Source organism: Acinonyx jubatus, chromosome A3 (genome assembly GCF_027475565.1).
Source record: "Acinonyx jubatus isolate Ajub_Pintada_27869175 chromosome A3, VMU_Ajub_asm_v1.0, whole genome shotgun sequence".
NCBI classification, from domain to species: domain Eukaryota; kingdom Metazoa; phylum Chordata; class Mammalia; order Carnivora; family Felidae; genus Acinonyx; species Acinonyx jubatus.
In genome coordinates, this window is record NC_069388.1 from 66,604,351 (window position 1) to 66,627,481 (window position 23,131).

Here is a 23,131-nt window from a genome sequence, read left to right on the forward strand (position 1 = left end):
AGGCTTTGTAAATGAGCCACTCTTTTAGTAAAGAAGCCATAGAAGGAAAGAGAGGTGGGAAACAATGAAGGATAGTTAGTAGGGATGCTCTCCTTGAGTTAAATGCTGTTAACGCTGGGGACTGGGTGCAATGTGGTGTAGCACAAGGGCCCCTCACCCTGTGGAAAATGCTCCCCATACCCGCCCCACCCCAGCAGTAGGGGGATGGGACTGCGAGGGTGCTTGTTGTGGCTGATTAGGCGGGTAAATGGGATTGCCAGTTTTCTCTGCAGGGGGGCTGGGGGAAGAATTTCTTCACTGAAATCGCGCTGACTCTAACATGCCATCAACCTGAGCGAAGGGGCTAGAGAGGGAGGCTGTGAGATGAAACTAAAAGTAGGGTGTTGAATATTTTAGCAAACTGTCAACTTGAATGTCTCCGGGCTGCATCTGTCTTTGAAATCAGGGTGCTCTGGGGTTTCTAGCCAGCCAGTTGCCTAGTAACATGCGTGAAACACTGAGGACTAGCCACTTGAAAGTTTATTTTTGTCCTGAGTTAGTTGCTGAAGATTGAATGTGATCTGGTAGCCAGAGTAATATTTCATTTTTATTCATGAGCTGGGGAAATAGCACATACTTACAGGGAAATCAGCGTCGTCCCGTTGAAGGCATGACTTTGTATTTCTTCAAACCCATTTCCATATAGTTTGCTGAAGGGAGAGGAGAGAGGATTTAGCAGTGAAAGCAGCACATTTTGGAATCACACATTCTTCCTTCTGTGACATTTACTACTAAGATAATTACTGGCGTATGCAACATTCACCTCTGTCTAACGTTTTAGATTCTGAGGACCTGGTGAGAGGGAGCTGGGTTTTTCTCTTTTTTTCTTCTTGCTCTAGTTTGGCTTCACCTCCACCACTCTAGTTTGGCAGCAGCAACACCAATTTATTACGTGTTTATTAATGCCAGATACTTGACCAGCTATTCGACATCGATTTTATGACTTAATCCTCATTGCCATTTCCATTTTACTGATGAGAAAGCGATGTCTCACTGTCGTCGTGCTGTCTGCTCAAGCTTAAAGAAAGCAGCGGCGGAAGCAGAAATAGTGGCCAGAACCGTCCAATGCTCAAGTCTTGCCTCTGCCTCCTCAGGCCTGTGTGGGCATGTGTGCTTTCTGGGAGGCTGAAAGCGGACGGCAGAGGAAGGCTCTGGCATGGAGTTAGCTTTTCCTTTTCTTGGATGAGTATGTGTTTTGGTTGCTGCCATATTTGGCTCCATCACCAAGAAGATTTCTGTGCCTGTAAACAGTTCTTTAAGACGAATTAGTGGATAGCGAAATCAATTTAGTCGGGTGCAATCAGCATTTCACAAAATGAGATAGAACAGAATGGGACAAAATGGAAGATACTGGAGTGTGTTGCATGTAATTAGGGTAGTACTACTTATGGAATTTTGTTCCACCATTTTTGTATGTTACATACTTAAAAGTATACGTACACATATACATAGAAACATCTACATCTGTTCAGAGTAAGACACAAGAGGCTCCTCAGAAGACAGATGTCGGGAAATGTTGGAGCCTGCAACAAACTTGGAGAGGATCAAGTGGCACGCTTTTATTTTATAAAGAAGGGAAGAGTCTCGGAAAGTAAAATGGCTTGTCTAAAGCCCACAAGAGGCAGAAATGGGACCAGAGCACACGGTGTCTGGGGCTACTTCCAGCATGTCAGTTTCACTGCTTGCTACTACTTTTCTACCCTGAGATATCCAAACGGCCCCTCTTCCTCTTCCTGGGGGGCTATGCTTAAATACCATGTTCGTGTGTGGCCCTTCCTGGCTGCCCATTTAAACTACCATCCTCCCTTCTCCCAGCATTCCTGCATTCCCATCCCCCTTTGTTGAGTTGTTTTTCCTCTGTGGCTTTATCAGCATCTGACCCTGGATTATAACATACTTGTTTATCATCTGCCTTCCCCAGCAGTTAGCTTCATGAGCACAAGGATTTGAAACTGTTCTGTTCCTTGCAGAATCCCCTGTATCTAGAGTAGTGCCTGGCACTTGGGAGGATTACAATAAGTATATGTTAAATGAACTGGATGAACCAATGGGTGTATGTAAGGTGATTTTCTAATCATAGCCAACTGGGCAAGTTTGAAAGGCACAGACTTAGAAATATTTATGTAAGTCCTTCATGCACAATGATGTAATACTCAAGTGAGAAAGAGCTATATAGTATAACATCAAATTAAACTCCAGCATCTGGCAAGACCCTAGCTTCCCTTTAAGGGGTTGCTGGTAGTTGCATGGCCATGTCATGGGTGGGCTGGTGGGTGTGACTTGAGAAACCCTGTTCCACATGGCTGTTGACTGCAAGGTTTCTCTAGCCTTTGTTAAAGAAAACAAACATGGAATTCTGTCTTGTGGTGTGTGTGTGTGTGGTGTATAGTTGGGGGTGGGGGTCTCTTTCCATCAATCCACAGCACATCTGAGACAAACCAGCATATAAATAAGCAGGACTCAGGGTTGAAGCATGATGTTTGAACACTGGAATTCAGAAAATACAGAGATTACAGAATAATTCATAAGGTCTCCTTATTAATTTTAGTTCAGATCGAACAGGGGAAGTGTATTTAATTCATTTTGTAAAACCCCCAGGTGTCTCATAATGCTTGCTCCCTAGCAGAAGCTTAGTCAAAAGGCTGGGTGGAGCAGTGGCCTCACCCTTCCACGTGAGGAAGAGCCTTCTCTGGTTTCTCCTGCTCTCATGTGCTTTCTTCTAGAATTCTGAATTTACAACTTCACATATGAGCTCTCAGCCAGGATTACTGGCTGCCATTTTTTTTCAGTAGTTTTCTTTCCTCATGTATATGATAGAATTGGAGGGGCTAGGTACTTTCTTGGTTTATGCCTGTTGCCTTGTGCAGTTACACACAATCTTCTTGCCTCCTTAGCAGCTCAATCCCACTGGAATTCTTTTTTTTTTTTTTATTTTACATTTAGAATATTATTCTTTGGCAGTCCTTTATCATTTGGGAGTTTGAATTCCTTTATAGCAATCTCTTGTAGATAAAGGAATCATATTGTTCTTTTCTCAGAACTTCTTTGAAATTGGATCTCTTGGAGTCCAAGCCAATGTTTGCCAAAGCATTTCCCTTCATCTCCTGACTCAGAATCAACCGGAGCTGCTTGCCAGAAATGCAGACTCAGACCTACTGACCAGGTGCACTGCAGATCTGTGGAATCAGAATCTGGTGGTGGTATCCAGGAATTTGCACTTTTATAACAAGCTCTCCCAGTGAGCCTTGGGCATGCCACTTTGGGGCCTTTGCCCTAGGTTACAGCATTGGATGATATAGCTCTCACCATTTCCATATACAGATCAGATGGTCTGCTGGACAGAACTGAGTCCAGAGTCTGGTCCCCTTACCACTGTCTCTACCTTCTAAGTGATGGAGTTACATGTATAGTGAATTTAAAAAAAAGTAGCCCCTACTCTGTTTTGAGAAAAAGCAAAGCTGCCAGCAGTTGTCTGGATACCCATTCTCTGTCATTTTTATGTGCTGTTCTTATCCTAGTTTTGATATATATTAGAATTTTGTACTTTTTTTTTTTTTTGGTGGGGCTTACAATGCCATTGTTCTAAGTGAAGCTTCATGGTTAAGGTTGCAAGTATTCAACCCAACTGCCTGGGCTTGAATCCCAGCTCCACTACTTATTAGCTGAGTTACTTTATTCAGTCATCTCACCTCTCTGTGTCTTAATTTCCAAATCTGAAAATAGGGATGATGATAATAGTATTGACCCCAAAAGACTGTTGTGTGGATTAAAATGCGTAACATACGTTAAACACTTTGAAAGAAGTCCTGGAACACAGTAAATGCTTAATGTGTTGCCATTATTATTATTATTAATTATTATTACTATATCTTGTAGTAGCCTCCGTCTCTCTGACCAGAATAGAGGGCAGGGGTTTCCCTTGTCCTGCTCTGGACAGGATTTCTGTGAAATGCAGCAGTCTGTTTAATTGAACTGTTCAATGGGGTAGAGGTGTTCCTGCTCCTGGTGGAGGAGGTCATTTTAGTGGCCTGGGCTGCCCCACATGTACTCACTCTCCAAAGGTCCGCCGACACCTTTGGTCTGTGTTGGTATCATTGACATTTTTGTATTGGGACATTTTTTCATGTCTTTTTTAATAGCTTGGGTCCTACTTGTCCCGACTTCCCAGAGAATGGTGCTCACCGTTTCCTTTTTAGTTGTTGCTCTTCAGCTTTGTTCTTAGCAGTCGCGCACAATAGAATGTGTTGCCTTGTTTTGATTAAAAGAGTGGCTTCCTTACTTTGGAGAAGTTACAAATGTGAGTGGGAGGCCTCATGCTGTCAGGCCTGCACAATGCTTTAAAATGCCCCTTAAAACAGCTGGAGAGTCACTTCAGATAACTTTTTTCCCAAGACTTCATGGTGTCAGAATTAAATGAGGACAGCTTCCCTTGCCTTGGGGATGCAGTCACAGGCTCGGAAATGGTTTCTCCCCCTCTCCTGTATTACAATAGCTGCACCTTACTTTAAAGCATTGTCTGTGTTCTCTATTCAAATGTCAGTAATTGTGACTCAAAAAGAGAGAATGTCACCTTTTTATTCAAAATAAGATTCAGGCTTTAGAACTTAATCACAGATGATACTCTAATTGTGAATGCTGCCTTAAAACAAACTCCTAATATTCCTGGGGCTCTAAAAGCATTTTCTGGCGTTTTAACAGTATTAGATGGTCTTCCATAGTTCCCTTTTAGATCATATAACCACCTAGTTTTTGGATGATTTTAAAGAAGAAAGCTTAATTTATGTTTGCAGATCTGCAGGGTCTCAAAACGTGGCCTCAGGGTTTCTATTTTAGAAAATATGCCCTATGGTGGTATATCTATAAGCAAATTTTTATCAAATGACTATACAAATACCTACCTAAAGAACAGGGATCCTAAATTCACCTCTTTCTGCTCCCTGTGGTATTTTTCTGCAGTCCTTTTATGTATGAATAATTCTTGTGTATGAAGTATATGGAGACACTTCTTTAGTGGATGTCCTGGCAGTGGTTGTATGGATAACTGTCACCAGTCACTGTCATCAGGCCAATCTCTATATGCTGCCATGACCCTGGTTTTGAATGTTCATCAGAATTCCCCCACTTCTGTGGGTCTCACATTCCCAATGGCAAGGGAACCCTCTCTCTGAAGCGGGCATACCTCCTGTATTTTGGCAGCATGGAGTTGTTATGTTCCCCCTCAAGTTGCCCTCAGTCAAGTTCATGTGGATTATTATTATAATGGATTATAATATATTGAATAAAATTTTTGAAAAATCTACTTCCACAGTGATATTTAAAAAGAGCGAGATTGAGAGAGAGAGGATTCTTCTTTTATGGAAGAGCATTGGTAATAAATGTGGAAGAATGATGAGATTTAAAACTTCCATTTTGTAATACCCTACATAACTGAATAATCAGCAGATGCTGAAACCATCAGATGAAGGGTTATTGGCCAACAGGCTAGCGGCATCAACTCAAAGTCTCCCACCATGCTTTATTATTAATGACAAAGGGAAACATGTGCTCTTACAATGAAGATGTCTGGCAGTCACCACTTTAACCAAATGGCCAAGGAGCATGGCACGACATGCTTTCTGGTTTGATGCACTGGGAGAGATACAGCATGCCCTTTGCAATGTTCTTGCAGAAAAGTTGACCTGAATCTAATCCTGACAATACAGTCAAATGAATCCAGATAACTGGCCTGGGCTCCTTCAAGGAATTGGTGTCATATAGAACAGAGGAAGGCAGGGGAGCGGATCTTGGGGTGGAGGTGAGGTGGGGAGGACTAAAGAGACATAATAGTGAAAATGCAATGCATAAACTTTGATTGGAGTCTGAGTTTAAAAACAATCTATAAAGGACTTTTTCGTTGGAATGTGGAGTATGGGTTGGAGGATGCCATTAAATTCAAGTTCATTTTTTTAGGTATAATGGTGTAGTTATGTAGAATGTCCCTGTTTTGGGGAGATACATGCTGAAATGTTTAAGGTATGAAGCATCATAATATCTATAAACTTCTTTTGGATGGTTTGGCCAAAAGGAAATGTGTTGTGTATACTTAAGATACATAGAGATGGGGTGGGCGTGGCAAGCTGTTAATTGGTGGTAAATCTAGGTAAGATGTAAAGGGGTATCATTGGAAAGACAAATGGAAAGTGACTCCGTTTTTCCATTAAAAATTTTCAAATAAATAATATTAAAAAAAAAGATGAAACAGGATGGTCTAAAACAAGTGGCTTGCTGAATATTAGCTTTTAATCATGGCGATGCTGTGTAGTTGACACGACACGATTGGATTTGCACCAAAGGTATTAATAATCCCACTGGATACACAGAGACAGAGGCATGTCTGGGTGGTATAATTGACTAAGGTTCATAGACACAGAGCCGGGACTAGAATCCAGGCTTTCTGTCTTAACGCCCAGCAGCCTCTTGAGTGTGACTTATGACAGGTGCAACCTGGAATCTTGTCATCCTTTGCCATGCATTCTTTCTCTGAAGGGCCTTAGGGAATTAGTTGCCATGACCTTTCCTTCTCTTTGTAGAGTTCAGACATGAACCAAAGTTGTCTCTTTTTTGAGACTGGTATGACCAGTCACCTAGAATATTTTAAAGGTGGTGCAATGCAGCCAAATCCTGCTCACTCGGGGGGTGGGGGGGTACATTTCAAGGTGGCCTCTTGAGGAGATTTAATGAAAAGCCAAAGTGGCTATAAAGGGACGTAAGAGTATAATGCATAGTTTTAGCATTAGCCCCACTGAGCTTCTCTAGCATCAAGTGAAGTGTTCTGTTTTCATTAAATGAGCTCACAGTTGGTAAAGATTTAGGTGGGGGGAGGGCAGGAAAGGTTCCACAAAAAGCAAAATTTCAAATACTACTAATAATGAAGAGATAAGGCCTGCTTTCATTATTTTCTAATTAGGGAGTTGAACTTTATAGCTGAGAAAATAAGGCTTTCCTCTTTAAGTGTAATACCCTTTTTCCAGCAGGGTGCTCCACGGGATCCTTCACTTACAGAAGGGCCCATTCAGCTGAGAACAAGTGCCAAGCAAATGACTAATTGCTCCCCTTCCAGATGAAGGGCTGAGAGTGAGGAAGGAATGGAAGCACAATGCCCCCTCCCCCTGGGGCCACCTAGGAGAGGTGGATCTGCAATCCTCATTAACTTCAGAGGTGGGGCAATTATGCCCTGCTGGTAGGCACTATTCTTCTTAAAATCATAACTAACATAAATTAATGGCCCCATAATAAAAATACTGTGCAGCTCTCATGTGCACATGCTGAAATGTGATGTGTGAAAGGAATCTTTGGTTGTTCCTTGAGTTTGGTAGGGTGGTACCATCCTAGGAGCTCACAGAATCCTGTGGATCATCCTAACATTTGTTTCCGTGTTGATCATTCTCCACATCTTCTGTCCTTTCATTCCATTTCCACTTCATTCCAATGGCTGCATGTTTACTTGGAAGGAGTGCCAATTGGTTCCTGATTATTTTTAGATTTAGGTCAAACTCAAAGGGAGTCTTGAACATTTGTGATGTTTGAATAAAGGCTACTCTGTTGGGTGGTTTCTTCTTCTTACTACTTTTATCAGAGTTACTTCTTAGCTTTTAATCCTGTATCCCAGCTTTCAAGACTCAGTAATCCAATTTCCCTTCCACCCCTGCCATTTATCTAAACCTATTTCCTGTTTCTTTAGCTGGACATTTATTCCCAATAAGTAAGACTCATCTTGTTTTCCTTTTTTCCACAGCCGTGCTTTTGCTCATGCTATCCCCTCACTGGGACCACTCGCTCCCCTTTTCTTGGTATGTGGGACCACATAATGGTTAAGATTGTGATTCTAAAGACAGACTGGGTCTAAGTCTTGACCTTGGGCAAATCACTTAACCTCATAGTGCCTTGGTTTCCACACCTAAAAGCCCTACCTCATAGGGTTGTTGTGAGATGTAAATGAGTTTTTTTTTAAATTTTTTTTTAATGTTTATTTATTTTTGAGACAGAGAGAGACAGAGCATGAACAGGGGAGGGGCAGAGAGAGAGGGAGACACAGAATCTGAAACAGGCTCCAGGCTCTGAGCTGTCAGCACAGAGCCCGACGCGGGGCTCGAACTCACGGACCGTGAGATTATGACCTGAGCCGAAGTCGGACGCTTAACCAACCAAGCCACCCAGGCGCCCCAAATGAGTTTTTAAAAAGTAGTTAAAAACAGTGCAGGCATTTACTAAGTGCTGTATAAATATTAGCTGCTATTGTCACATTTACCCATATAATTGTTACTGATACTATGAGGTCTAACTCAAGTCTCATCTCCACCATGCAGCTGTCTCTGATTTCTCCAGCCCAAGAGGACTTCTCCAAGACTTCTCATTTCTGTGTAATACAAACTCTCACAGTGAATATCTACTAGTTTGTATCATTTTTTCCTTATTTCATATTTGCCCCATATTTTCTCCTTTTCCTCATAGTTGAGATTCTGAGCTTCTTAGGGACATGGATCTTACATCTTTTGTGTTCTAAATAAAGACATAGGAAGACCCTAAATCCTGAGACATGTAGTAATTCCCCACTCAGTTTTTGGTTGGTCTCTCACAGGGGACACGATAAATGAATACTTCTTGATACATTCAGCAGTGAGTTGGAAATACTTTATAAAGAGCTGTAAGAGCTGTAGTATGTGAGGAAAGTGGAGGAGCAGAAAGACTATAGAGAAGATTTTCTAGGATTTCCTATCTCCTGTCTCTTCCCTGGCATTCAAGGGCTGCACATAAAGAATTTATCTTGAAAAAAAAATTTTTTTTTGGTTTTTGCTCTGTATTCTTTGATTGCAGTACTCTGAATACTCTGAGTTGGAGCTGCATTGGCTACAGCTTTGTAATATGACAATTATATGTGTGGAATTATATCTACACAAAGTAAAAATTTCTATACAAATGCAATGTACATTGATACCAATATTTAGAATCCATGATATAAAAGAGACTCCTTTGAGATGTTTTTTCTCTTGCTTCACAACTACCTCCTCATTTTGGGGTCATCCAATGCATGCTCTTTCTTTAAGGGCAAGCTCATTTATTGACTCAGTATAGCCCTGCTTTGGGCTGTAACCAAAGCAGAAAAAGTGAGAGGGATATGAATGTGGGGAGAAGAATTGAATATGGGTCACTGGGCTTTGGATATAAGGGAGATGTGGTACCCAGATTTCTTCTTCTGAATGGTGGGGCAAAGGTGAGTGCCCTAGGAGAAGATGGCAGGGATCCCAGAGGGAAGGAAGTCAGGCAGATGAACAGTGGAAGATAATAAGTTGGGTTATCTTAGTGCAGTGCCGTTTAAACTTTATGTGCATGCATATCACTTGGGAACTTGCAGATTCCAAGTCTGTAGTTCTGAGTCATGAGAGTCTGCATGTCTAATTGGCTCTTAGAAGATGCAGTAGCTGCTGGTCCATGAGTCATACTTTGAATAACAATGCCTTAGGAAAGAGAATCAAAGGAATAGGGCCTGTGAGCCTGGTAACCTGATGCGTGATTGTCAAATAAAAAGACATTATTTTCAAGTATTAAGGGATGTAGGGAATGGGTATAGATGGTGCTCCTCAGAAGCAAAGTAAAACATTGGAGAGAGAGAAAGAGAGAGTGAGTGAGTGAATGCAGGCTCTCTCAATCAACTATTCTACCTACTTGGAGAATGTCTTTCCAAACTCTTCTCATTTGAAACTTGAAATTTCTGTGCTCTTTGCATGAGGGCAGCCATTTCCCTCCAGGCTGTCTCTTCCCAGCTTTAGAGCATTCCAATGATGCAACAAACAATTTCATCAGTTGGAAATTTGGTCACTGTAAGTCCTCAGGGTCCATCTCATTAACTTTAAACTGAATGGGTCAGTTGGTTGTTGTGTGAACACATGACCCAGCTGTAATCCCATGCAACTACTCTCACCCTTAGCATTTTAGGTCATAAAGACTTACCAGTGAATGAGGAATGTGGTAAAAGATGAGAAAGAGCTTACCTCAAGCTAGAAGTGAGAATAGCAGGAGCCTGTATGGCAGAACGTGAATCTGGGAGTTTACTCACAGTGTTATGGATTCGTTATTCATCCCTTGAAAAGCATTTCCTGGTATGGTGGTTATGTGTAAGTTATCACAAATTTCCCTTGAGGAATAAAATGAGAAATATTTACTTTCCAAATTTTAGCTTCAAATAGGAAACTGCTATGCATAGCAATCAGCCTGGTACTTACAGAATGAAATTAAATTCGGAGGAGAAGATCTTCGTAACATCTGGAAGCTCTTGGATGCCTGTGTTACAGATGCTCCTGTGATTGGGGGCAGGGTGGGGATGTGGGCAGAGAATGAATAAAAGTGATTGTTATTAAGGCATAAAGGTAAAAGCAGTAGAAAGGCACTTTGCAAAGACTATTTTTAAATTAAAAAAATATTGAGTTTGACTTTATTGGTAGCACTTTTAGCTGTTGAAGGTTGTCAGAATTTTAAAGCCCCTAACACTATGGGAGAAGTTGCTGTAAGGCTCCTATTTAAAGATCTAGGGGCTGGGACTATACTTTTACATTTATGTTTTTCATTTATATTTTCTTTTTCATTTACATTTATGTTTCCAGCCTGTCTTTTCCTATTGTATCAGTTGCATTTTTCTATTGTATTCCATTCCATTCCTTTTCGGTAATTTGCTCTTGATAGTTCTGGAAAGCATCCCTCTACTTTTGAATAGGTTTTAACTCAAAGATTTTAGGAATATTAATCTCCATGTGAGAGATCCATATCCCTCATTATTAAAAATCTTTGTTTTTTATTTAGCTACCTACTGGTTCATGGAGTTTTTCTTATAACTTATTGAAATCATTGAACATTCTTTTGGTTATTGGAGCTACTCAAGACTCTTCTTCCTCCTACCTTTTGTTTAAACTTCAAAGAAGAGAGAGGGTTCAGTGATAGGTCAAATTGAAGGATATTTTACTACACAAGAGTGGGACTTCTTTAGAGGAATCCAGGAATCTGGATTGCCCCTGAGTTTTTTTTTTGGGCTGCGGGGCTCAAACTTGGATGCTTAATTGACTGAGCCACCCAGGCACCCCTCCCCTAAACAAGTTTTAAATTCACCCATCATAGACTGAAGAAACTGATATGAACTGCCTGGCACTCTGGTGGCAATGGAAGAAAGGGAGCCAGGTTTCTCTTTGGTTCTTTCTGATTCTCCTTCTTATCTGTAATTCCAGACTGCACTGAATCCTTGCCCTGTTTACGGCTAGTGATGGCAGTGCAGCTTAGACAGCAATGTGTACTGGGGTTGGGGGAATATCACTCTTCAGGGGGGTAAAAAAGGGACTATAGTGGGCAAATTTGGTTCTGGGATTTTCTTATGTTTTTCCCAACGTGGTTGATACTGCAGATGCTTATGTCTCCTGCAGACCATCAGAGGCCTGGAAAAGCAGAACACCTGGGCTGGGAATCATCCAGTGTTTGAACTGCCAAAGGAGCCATGCTAGTGCCTGCAGCAGCCCCTGGAGGAGGCCCCAGGGCGAGACTGTACAGATGGCATGGAACACAGACCCAGAGAGATGTCCTTCCTCCCTCTCCAATTTTTTTTTTTTTTTGAGGTGGTGGGGGTTGTGAACTTCCATCTTCTGAAGATTTTATGAAATTTAACTTATCAGGAAAAAGAGTGAGAGAACATCTATGTTAGGGGGCTTTAAATTTTTCTGTGTGAACAAGTGATTGGTTGGCATGTGAGAAGATCCATAGTGATCAATTTATAGATTGTATCAAGTTTCAGGAGTTTTGATTTTGCTGGCAAGGCAGTGAGTCTGCTGGGTTATAGTGGTACTCAATTTATAATTGTAACTAGTAGACTTAATAAGATTTAAAGGGAAATAGAAATAGAACATAATGATTTCATTTACATGGCACAACGCCTACTTCAAGGCAATACGTAAGAAGTTTTTACTTATTGAATAAATGAACAAATGAGGTGAAGGAATCAATAATTCTTCATTAGGGATGGGTGTCAAATTAGAATTGCCTTTTCCACTTTCATCTGAGCTCTGTCTCCATCATCACCTCACCTTAGAGTTTCTGATTTATCCTTTTCTCTAAAGTGTCATGACCCCCCAACCCCACTGTTAGTTTTGAAAACCATTGCAAAGGGGGTGATATTCTTCTCGTGTGTTTTTTGGAGAGTGAAAAGGTCAGGAGCCGGTTAAATGGATTTGGAAGCACCCAGCCTGGTGGCTGACAAGAAATGCTGATTAAATCTTAATCAGAAGGCTGAAAGCAGACATGCAAATACTGCTAAGTATATAGTTAAAAAAATTCTTTCCAATCTTTTAATTGTTTTGATTTTCATCAGATGCCCAACTTCCCTTCCAGTTTCTCAAAAAGGAGAAATCCTCACAGGTATTTTAACCGGGGCAGATTTCTAAATGCTCCAGGCTCGATGTACACCAGGTTTTTGGTGTTCTGGATCAGTCTGTAAAGAGAGAGGCAGCAGTTTAACAGATGTGTATTGTTTGGAATGCACAAGACCATGATCACCAGAGGATGCTGGCTGAAAACGGCACCAACAAAAATCAAGTGACTTTCATAGGTTTGAGAGGAGCTCCTAAGAGCCTGGGGATGGAAATTGCATGGTGGGACCCAAATGGTTCTTGCCAGGAAGCTCTGCTCTCATCCTCTTGCTGGGGCAGGTGTAAATACCATAGCTGGCAGTCTGTTCCACCCCACTCTATGAAGCAGCACCAACTTCCAGGACTCCTGGCCAAGTAGGTCCTGCCCTACAGTGGAGCCCACGCACTAGGGGGTGATGGGAGATTCCACTCCCAGGACAGATGAGCAAATTGGCTACTCTCCCTTACAGGCAGACTGGTCCTCTTCATGTTGGGCTGTCAGGTGCACTGCCAGTTATCCAGATGGGCATTCAGTCTTTGGATCAATCCAGGGGCTTGGATTTGGGGATTTTATACCGCTTCTATAAATAATTTGTTGTGTGGTGATACCCAGCCTCCTAACTTTCCTGAGCTAGTGTGCCCTTCCATAAAACTAGAATAATAATATGCGTTCTTCCTACCTCAGAGGTTGCTACGTAGTGAGTAATAGAATAGGTAGAGATAATGTATGAGGCTAGGCCTTGTACAGTATGTAAGTACAGCCATAACTCCACGGTGGTGTGGTTGCCCTTCTCCCTACTTCTCCAGTGACTTTGACCCTTTGAGAAGTAGCCACAGTTGCCTGTCTACTTTGGATTAAATAAAAGGCTAGTCAATGCCTTTGATTCTCTTTCCCCATGCAATGACCACTCAAAGAAATGATAATTGCTCTAGTTCTATAGAGAAAATATAGTGTATTGGTTAGGTAGATGGGCTCTGGAGTCAGCCTGGTTTTATCTTGGTTTTACTGATTATATGACCTTGGTTACATCATTTAAAGCTCGGTTTCCTCATAGGGTAGTTTTTGAGGAGTAAATGTGTGTGTGTCTGGTTCACAATTACTGGTTAACAGTAATTGTTAACCAGTGTTAACAGTTATTATGATAGTTGGTGAAATCAGGGTGTTGAATGATTTGTATCTAGTCACACAGTTGAGAAGTAGTACAACTTGGAAGTGAACTCAGTTTTTCTGACTCTGAGACTAGTGTTCATTACCCGTTACTATAGTTACCCACCATTGGTGCCTGTTTCCAACTTTTATGTCTATTCAATTTCTTTAGGGGTGAGTAATGTTTTGTTGTAATTATTTTTACAACAACTTAGTCAAGCAGTCATGGGCCATGTGGGTAGGATGGAAGGAACTTTTACCTCTTAAAGATTTTTGGTGGTCTGACCTTAAACCACTCATTCAACAAACATTTACTAAGCACCTACATGTGTCAGGCATTATTTTAGGTACTGGGGATACAGCTGTCAACAAAAAGAGCCTGTATGGAGCTAACATCTTAGTCTCAGGGCCTTCCCTGGGAAAAGTCCATAAATTTTCCGTTAGAGCATTTTATTTTTCTTTCTGTTGCATCACAAGCAATTTATTTATCTTAACTGTTCTGGTGGTTCACAGTATAAGCTGTGCTTCTGTATCACTTGGGAAGTCTGTTAAAACTACAGATTTTGAGGTCTGGGATAGGACTGTCATCTATAATGGTAATGACCTCCTCTCTCCTCCCCCAACCCCCAATTCTACTTCATAGCCAAGCCCAGACTATAAATCTACATTTGAATACCCACTATTTTAGATTTCCCCATAATTGGTTGGTGAGTTAGGCTCACCTCCCTGACTATAATGTCATCTCCTGGGGAAGATTTGTATTTTACCTCCTCTGTATTCCAGCAGCATGTGACCCTTGGTTGGACATGTGGCGGGTAGTCACATACTTATCAATCAATTATTCTCTTCAGATAATTGCTAATTGGACCATTCATAGGGAGGCCTTGTAGTGTAGTGGAAAATACATAAGCTTTGGAGAAAGAGAGGCTGGGGTGGAATCTCATCTCTGCCATTGTCTATGGTGCCACACTGGTCAAATTACTGACCCTCTGAACCTCCATTCCTCCCCCTGAACAAAAGGGATAATTACCCTACTTTGCAGGGTAGCTGTGAGGATTCATACAACCTTGAGGAAATAAATGCCAGGCACAAGTGTGCAGAAAATGTTTGTTGTTAACATCCTTCCCCTTCCCTTAACTTTCAAAACTCCTGTGCAGGTGAAGTTTGTACAAGCTCAGGTTTGAGCCAAACAAGGCAGCAGTAAGAAGCCTGGCTTAGGAGTTACACGAACCAATTTCTAGCCCTAGCTCTAGCACTAACTTGCTGTGTGACATCAGACAAGTCAGTTAAACTCTTTGGGTTGTAGGTTCATCACCTGAAAACTGAATTGAGCCAGTCTTCACCCATCTTTTTTTGTAAATTGGAGGAAAATGATAATTTGGAAAGAACTCTTTTTAAGAATCAATTCTAACACATCACAGGAAGAATAACAAACACATACATATGTCCCACACAGGGCTTTTACATGGTTGGTTTCCAAGAATCATTTACTGATTAAATGAAGATGTCCAAACACTCCCCAATGTACTAATTCATGATCTCTAAGCTCCCTTTCAGATTTTCCCACTACCCCAAGTACTTCGTACCCTCCCTTCCATAAGGTAAGAGCTACTTGGCAGGACTCCACAATGTCAATTTTAATTTCCAACTTTGTGTTCTGATGTTTCAGAGTTTATACAGCTCCCAGGGAGAAGCAGTTGTCACCATGGCAACCTTCAGGCCACTGCAGTGAGAGAAATTAGTGCCTGCCCAGACCTAGTAATTGCTGCAGTCTTTTCCTCTTGGATTCCTAGCAGTGGATGCTTGAATACAAATACCGAGTAGGCTCCAGCCAGCGAGGGTAATAGTGTACAGCAATAAACTATGTGTTAGCTGATGCTTACATTTCAGACAAATTGAGGAGGTTGTCAAAGGCATTAGCTTCTATCTTTTCCAGAGAATCACTCTGAGAGATTTCACTAGGGGAGAGAAAAAAAGGGAAGAAACATGAAAGAAATGACCATGTCTGCATAATAATAAGCTATGGGTGTGACCCAACAACTGGGGGCTCCAGTGGGATGCCTTAAGTTGTCCTCCTATCATCAAGTGCTGCCATCTCCCTTTAGAAGCACTGATGGGCATCTGTAACCCAGGTGCTGTTGAAATGCGGGTTTCAGTAACCCCTGTTTATGTGACAGGTTTTTTTTTCTTGTTTATCTTATGACTCAAGAGTCACAGTTTGTTAGAAGTGGACAGGTCTTTTGAGGAAATCTAGTCAGATTCCCTTGTGTTACAGCTTTGGAAATTGAGACTCAGAGGAGAGGCAAATAGTGCTTATGGGAAGGCTCAGGACCGGGATCTGGATGTCTGGATTCCCAATTCCATCATCCTAGTGAGGTTTTAATTTGGGTTACATTCATTGTTTCATAACTCTTTACGCTTTTCCCAAAATCCTGCTCTGAGGTAATTGCAAGGTGGTCAACTTCCGCACGTAGTGTCCTTTTTAGGTTGTGTCTATTTCTTTGGCTGTTCTTCTCATTCTTTTAGCAAATTGAGGACAAGGAGTATGTCTTATTCACTTCTGAATCTGTGGCAATTTGATATTGCCTGGTACGTAGAGTATCAATGAATGAATGGATTAATGGATGGCTTTTTTTTTTTAAAGACATGAACATAAAGGGCCCAGCTTTGCCATATACCATCTCAAGCATGCAGGTAATATCAATGTTACCCTAAAATTCCACCATAAGCTACCATTTGCTACCAGCTGAGAAAAAAGTCTCAAATTCACAAATTGTACATTTGAGTGTTTCTAAGGTTAACATTCACTGAAGCCTTCAGACTTGAGAGCTTTAGCCCACAGAAAGACTGAGCCTAAGGCAGTTAATGTCTTTTATGAGCAACACAGTAATGGATTGTTGCTGGACGGATTCATTTCATTCCTACCTAATGGTTTGTTTATTTAGCTGTGGCTACTTTTCTCATGAGGAGGTCTTAATGCATTAAGTTATCAAAGCTCAACATTTAAACTTGGGAGCAGAAGAATAAGGGTTAGGCTCAAGGAGACTGACATCTATGTGTTGAGGAATTATTTTTAATATCCCCATTGCGTATTGGTACCCTAAAGAGCAGTCCAAGTTTCCCCAAGGAGCTAGGATTGATGATGCCGTATCTTCATCTGCTTTACAGATGTAAATCTGCTTCAAAAGCCCAGTGAATTGTTAAGATCAGAGATGCTCTTTAGGAACTAAATGGCCTTTGAGGTCCTTTCACTCAGACTAACGTTAAGGAGGATGCTGGAATACTGGATTCCTGAGAAAGTTCCCTCTCATGCATGGTGTCTTATGCCCTGGCAGCTGAGAGCCAGGGAGAATGGGTTGAATTGACATCTGACAGAAATATGCGATCACACTGTATTATCAGGTTGCTTTATACTTTTGATAAAGGCCTTTTATCAATACAGCTCTAAATACTGTGTGTCTGTCATACACATCTTCTATTTTAGGTATAAAGATTGTCTTCTGATGCACAATAAACCTCCAACACATTTTCTTCTGTGTGGGTGTTATCTAAAAATGTGACACAAGGGAATAACTGCTGTAGCAGAAGGAGGATTTTTATGATTGGAATCTATTTTCTTTTCTATGTGAGAAATTTATCATCACTTATCAAAATGCATTCAGTTCATTTAAGCAAGGTTAATTATCTGGAACTTAATGACTCTTGGAAATTGTACTTTTCTTCAAAGGTCCCTAGATATTATTTGTATTATAAAGATAAAAATACTGGGGTTTCTTGAACACAATTTCTCTTCTAGAAGAATTATCCCCTTTCAACTATGTTTTCTCTTACAAAAGTTTTAATTATTCCAATTATGAATGTCTTTTGGTATGTAGTATCTTACTTACATTTTCACCACCTCATTAAGTCCTCTGAAAGCTTGAGATGGGATTAGTTTGATAGGAAGATAGGTGAGTGATCTAGAAAAGAAAAAAGGAAAGCCAAGAGTTTAATATTTAAGACTGGGTACCTTTCAAGTTCATGAATGTGTGTGTGTGTGTGTGTGTGTGTGTGTGTGTGTGTGTCTACAGAGTTCCAGACACTGGTTTCAGGTGGAGAATTCTAACTTACATCAATAAAGAGATGTGCCATAACTCACTCTTGGTCTTTATCAAAGATATTTATTTTGTATTAAGATGCTCAACTTTGGGATCAGACACACTGGAGTTCATATCTCCACAGGTGATCCTGAGGATGTTATTTAAGCCCTCTATTTCAGTTTCTTCATCTATAAAATTGGAATAATAATTCCAGCTTCACAAGGTTGTTACAATTAATCAAGATAAGCCATGTAAAGAACAGGGCTTGACACCAAGTAAATAGTTGATAAATAGTTCTAGGGTGGCCCCATTGGCCTGGTTGGGAAGATGGAAAAGAAACTGTCTTGGGTAAAGTAAAGAAATTACTGGTGAAAATACAATTGGACACCAGGCAGGCAGGAGAAGGAAAGATTCACTAGGAACATGTTCCTATTTTGATCCATACCATCTTCCCCAGGTAGCCAATTTCAGTTTCCTCCCAACCAGAACAGTTGGCTGCTATGGTTCAATCACATGGGCATCTCATGCCATTTTGGGAGAACATCTATAGAGCATTTCCTTCAGGCACTTGCCTATATCCAGAGGAACAATCTAAGCATTCTGGAATAGAGATAAAAGTTATATGTTACCTAAAAGTTGAGAAAAGAGCAATTATTCAGCAATAGCAAAAGCAGAACAGGATGATGTATGTGCGCTAAAGGAATCCCGTGTTCAGATAGCTCAGAAGAAAGTGTCTGCAAAGCAGGAATGAATGTTCAACTGATATTTATCAAGCATCTACAATGGTTGAGTGTTTTGGCCCAAGCATTGGCAGAGAGGAGGTGAGGGGACCAGGACATTTCAGGTGGGAAGTCAATGTCAGGAGTATGAGAGTGGAGGTGGGAGATGCTGCCTTGCTTTTCATGTGTCTATGAAGCACACTGTCTTAGTTGCCAGGAAAGAACATCTTCTGCATCATGAGTGCATTTAATCAGTGAGCTGTCTTGCAGTCTTGGAAGGGACTTGCTATGGTATAAGGTGCTATATGAGCTGTGCACACCTGCCTATAACCTTACAGGCACACAATGGTATGAGTTGGGTATTTCCCTTTGATAGCACAAGAACTAGATCACAAAGAGATTCAGTAGCCCAAACAAAGTAACACGAGCAAGTAGACTGAGCCCAAAATGTTCTTTCTATGGTGAGATATTGGGCCAAAGTATGTGATTCCTAACCCAGTCCCTTTCTACCTCCCAACTTTACTGAGGAATAACTGACAAATATAATTGTATATACTGAAAGTGTACAATGTGATGATTTGATATACAGATGCATTGTGGAATCATTACAGAGATCAAAATAATTAACGTATCTGTCACCTCACGTAGTTAACTCTTCTTTTTTGGGAGGCAGGAGGTGAAAAAACTTAAACTCTACTGTCAGCAGCTTTCATATATATAAAACCATATTGTTAACTATAGTTACCATGCTGTACATTAGATAATCAGATCATAGTCTTATAACTCAAAGTTTGTGTCCTTTTAGAAAAACATTTTTTAATGTTTATTTATTTTTGAGGAGAGATTGAGAGAGTATAAGCGGGTGAGGGCAGAGAGAGAGAGAGTGAGACCTAGAATCTGAAGCAGGCTCCAGGCTCTGAGCTGTCAGCACAGAACCCAATGCGGGGCTCGAGCCTACAGACTGAGAGATCGTGACCTGAGCCGTAGTCAGATGCTTAACCAACTGAGCCACCCTGGTGCCCCAAAGTTTGTGCCCTTTGATTTATATTTCATTTCCCCCGCCCTAGCCCCTGGCAACCATGATTCTCTTCTTTGTTTCTAGGAAATTGACTTTTTTTGGTTTGTTTGTTTGTTTTGTTTTAGATTTCATATAAATGATATCATACAGTATTTGTCTTTGTCTGGCTTATTTCACTTGGCATAATGCCCTCCAAGTTGGTCTATGCTGTCACAAATGGCAGGATTTCCTTCTTTTTTATGGCTGAAAAATATTCCTCTGTGTGTGTGTGTGTGTGTGTGTGTGTGTGTGTGTATTTACCATTCATCCATTGAAGGACCCTCAGATTGTTTCCGTATCTTGGCTATTATGAATACTGAACATGGGATACAGAGATCTCGTAGAGTTCATGATTTTATTTCCTTCTGATATATACCCAGGTTATCTATTCTCTCTCAGTGAGCAAGGTGGAGGGACAGGCATTGTGACCTTGTTTCTCTTGAGAGGAGAAATGCCACACTCTCACAATTTCTCCTGCAAAACAGCTTACCAACAGTTCCTCTCCAGGGGCTAATGCAAAGAAATTTCATTTCAGAAAAATACTTTTGCTCAACAGTCTCTTAGAGATGGTGCAACCTAGAGGAAGTAATCCAAACTGGGTCCTCTGATTTTATTCTTGAAGACAGTCCCACCAAGCACATTGTTCAATACCCAAACTTATTTAACAGGGCATCCAAGAAGAACAGGGACAGTGGGGGGAGAAATCTTCTTACGATGGCATGTTTGCTTCCTATATTTCTTCTGGAATCATGTCCGCTTGGCTTACTGATTAAAAACACAGTTTTATTGCTCTCTGCCCTGCCAAGTCAATAAATTTCCAGAAGAGAAAGCTGTATTCTACTGTACCCCATGCAACATCAATAAAACTGACAGCCAAATTCTGATTCCAGAATCTTTATTGCTAGGGATAATGCAGTGCAGAACATATTTCGGAGAGTGTTTACATAAAAGCTTAAAACGAACCCTTCAGAGCTGTTTATTCATGCAAATGGAAGCCAGAAGCTGGAGCCTCTCAGCAGGCAGCCTCCCCATCCAAAAGGGAGTATGGTGTGGTTCCCAGGAGAGCACTTGGCTCAGATTTGACCAGGGAGGTTGCCTGAGCTTTTGATTGATGTAGGGATGAGGGATGAGGAGCAAAGGCTGGACAGAAGTGAGAGAAGCTGTAGCTCATGCACTGACCGTCCCCAGTGACTACAGAACAGCCCTGGTGCAAGATGAAATTTTGCAGTTGACGTTGATGCTGCAGCTCAGGAAAGGCAGTAGTGATGAGAGTAAAAATAAAGTTCCTACCAGAAAGGAGCCACTGAGCAAACAGTGGGTAGCTGTGTGGATGTGACTGGGGGGAGGAAGGGGCCTGGGGGCCAGGGAATGGGGAGACAGGTGAGGTGACGCAGGTGTACTGAGCTTTTGACGCTAGATGTGTTCTCATGAAGTGAGATGCAGAATGTGGTTCCATGAATCCAAAGCTGTTTTTCCCACTGACTTTTATTTTGTAGATGTCATGTCTTTATTCCTGATTCATCTTCAGTTGGCAGCAGTTTCTAAGCATTCAAAGGCCTGTCTCCTGCATTTAAACGTTTGTTCATGTGGCCTGTGGTTGCCAATAACCATTTGAATGTACTCCCTTTGAAGGTGCTTCTTTCTCTGATGGGTGCTTTTATGAGGCCAGAAACTTTTAGCAATGTGAACAACTGCCTCCATAACCCTGCAGTTCTATTCCTGTATACACCCCAGAGAAATTCTGACACTGATACTTACGGTAACCTATGTAGGGATTTTCTTCATGGCACTGTGGCATGGTGGGGGGGGGGGCGGGGTGTGGATGCAAACCGAGTGTCCGTTACTGAGTGTGAGAATGGTAGTGGGGACAGTGCATACCTAACTAACAGGTCAGCAGTTAGAAGCAGGAGTCTAAAGGCACAGAGAACAGCCTGTGTGGACCTTAGAATCATGGTGCTGAGAGCAATAAGAAAGTAATGATACGAAATCCTACTTGCAGAATTAAAATACATGCACACTAAACATTAGACATTTTAAGGGAAAACACCTAAGCACATATTAGGATGGTTGCCTATGGCGAGTTGAAAGGAAATGAGAGAAGGGGGTAAAATAAATAACTGAAAACAGTGACTTTGAATGGACTGGTGATAATGTTGCTTGAAGGAAGAAGTGTGATTGACTTAACCGTCTGCATCTGAGAGACAAAAAAAGAAAAGTTTTTTGTTTTGATGTATCGAGTTCCCTTTTTTCCCTTCCCTCCCCACTTCCTTCTTTTTTTCTGTGTTTGAAATTAGGCCTATATGTATTCCAAGAATTGTGTGAACTTCAGGAACTCTTGTGGAAAGGCCTAGTCAATATGATTTGATATAGAGCAGCAGCCAGAGAGAACTGGGAAAAAAAAGACCAAAGGCAAGGACAATTCAGCGGCTCTGCTGTCCAGGGTCAAAAAAGGGCATGAAAGCTATTCAAAAAGCAAAGACATATAAAAGAGGGGCAGAGCCTTTTCTGTCTCAGACAAAGAGTGTGACACTTCCAAATGATGCAGCTCAGATGGTGGTAAAGAGCCAGGCTTCTTGGGCAAATGTGAGGTTGAACTTGCGGGATAGAAAGTTTTCTCTGCCTCCTAAATAGTGAATGAGAAGGAAGTTCATGTATGTGTGGACCAATCCAGATACTCGTATTTTTTACATGTCACAGCTTGCTTTCTTGCTTTCTCTCTCTCCCTTTCCTCCCTTCCCTCCCTTCCTTCCTTCCTTTCTTCCTTCCTTCCTTCCTTCCTTCCTTCCTTCCTTCCTTCCTTCCTGTCTTTCTTTTTACCATTTAAAATTTTGATTTTTAAATGAATGGGTGATACAACACGGTGACACCTGGATTATGGCCAGATCCCATTTTGCTCAAGCACCTGTGCCACAGATGTTGAAACAAATACTTAGACAAGATGGCAAAGTGTGCCTTAGTTTCATCCATTATGAAAACTCCATTTATTCATGAATCCTGTCTGCAAGCCCCCAACCCTTCTGGTTATAGGTTAAAGTTAACATAGAAGCATTCTTTACAACCCTTTAGCATTGGAACTAAGCACTCACTCTAGTTCTGGGATCCTGTGATTGAGCATGACTCTGGTGAAGTCCTGTGTCTTTCTGCATTGTCTACACTAAACCTAACAATATTTAGAGGGCAGGAGTACACCTGCAGTATCTTGAGTTACATTTGTTCCCCCTGACCTCATGTTGGTCCTTATTTTTTCCTTGATTCCTTATCCTGCAGCCTGTCTGGTCTCCTCAGAGTCCATCTAGAAGCGGAGCCCCTGACCACCCTTCTCCTTAGTCATCAGATCCTGATTCCTACATTCCTGACTCTTAGAAGACACTGCTAACCCAGAACAGTTCCTAGTTGCTATCTGGTTAGGTTCAACCTGGTATCTCTCACTGCTAGGTTCTGACTTTCAAACTGGGCCCCTGGCACAGATGGAGACTCTGTGCTGAGGCTGCCAGTACATTTGGGTTAGTTCTCATAGAGGATGCTGTGGTGGGCTGCCAAAATCACCCTTCAGGACTGAGGCACTTATTCCCCCAGAGGCTGGGAGAGGGGGCAGCTTGAAGTTACTGGCTGAGTTGCTCCCCTGGAATTACCCTCAGCCAAAGATTGCCACGTCACCCAAGATCACATTT

General features: G+C 41.5%; 1 protein-coding gene across 3 annotated transcripts in view; it reads right to left on the reverse strand.

The window, feature by feature from the left end:
• The window catches only part of LHCGR (luteinizing hormone/choriogonadotropin receptor), a 121,523-nt gene that overhangs the window by 85,120 nt on the left and 13,272 nt on the right, over positions 1 to 23,131 (reverse strand). For all 3 annotated transcript variants that reach the window (XM_053200572.1, XM_053200571.1, XM_027072495.2), the window contains exons 2-7: positions 17,493 to 17,564; positions 15,489 to 15,563; positions 12,467 to 12,541; positions 10,299 to 10,373; positions 10,133 to 10,210; positions 621 to 689 (exon numbers count right to left, since the gene is read on the reverse strand). In XM_053200572.1, coding sequence (XP_053056547.1) covers positions 621 to 689; positions 10,133 to 10,210; positions 10,299 to 10,373; positions 12,467 to 12,541; positions 15,489 to 15,563; positions 17,493 to 17,564 — 444 coding nt within the window. The remainder of the gene's footprint in view (positions 1 to 620; positions 690 to 10,132; positions 10,211 to 10,298; positions 10,374 to 12,466; positions 12,542 to 15,488; positions 15,564 to 17,492; positions 17,565 to 23,131) is intronic.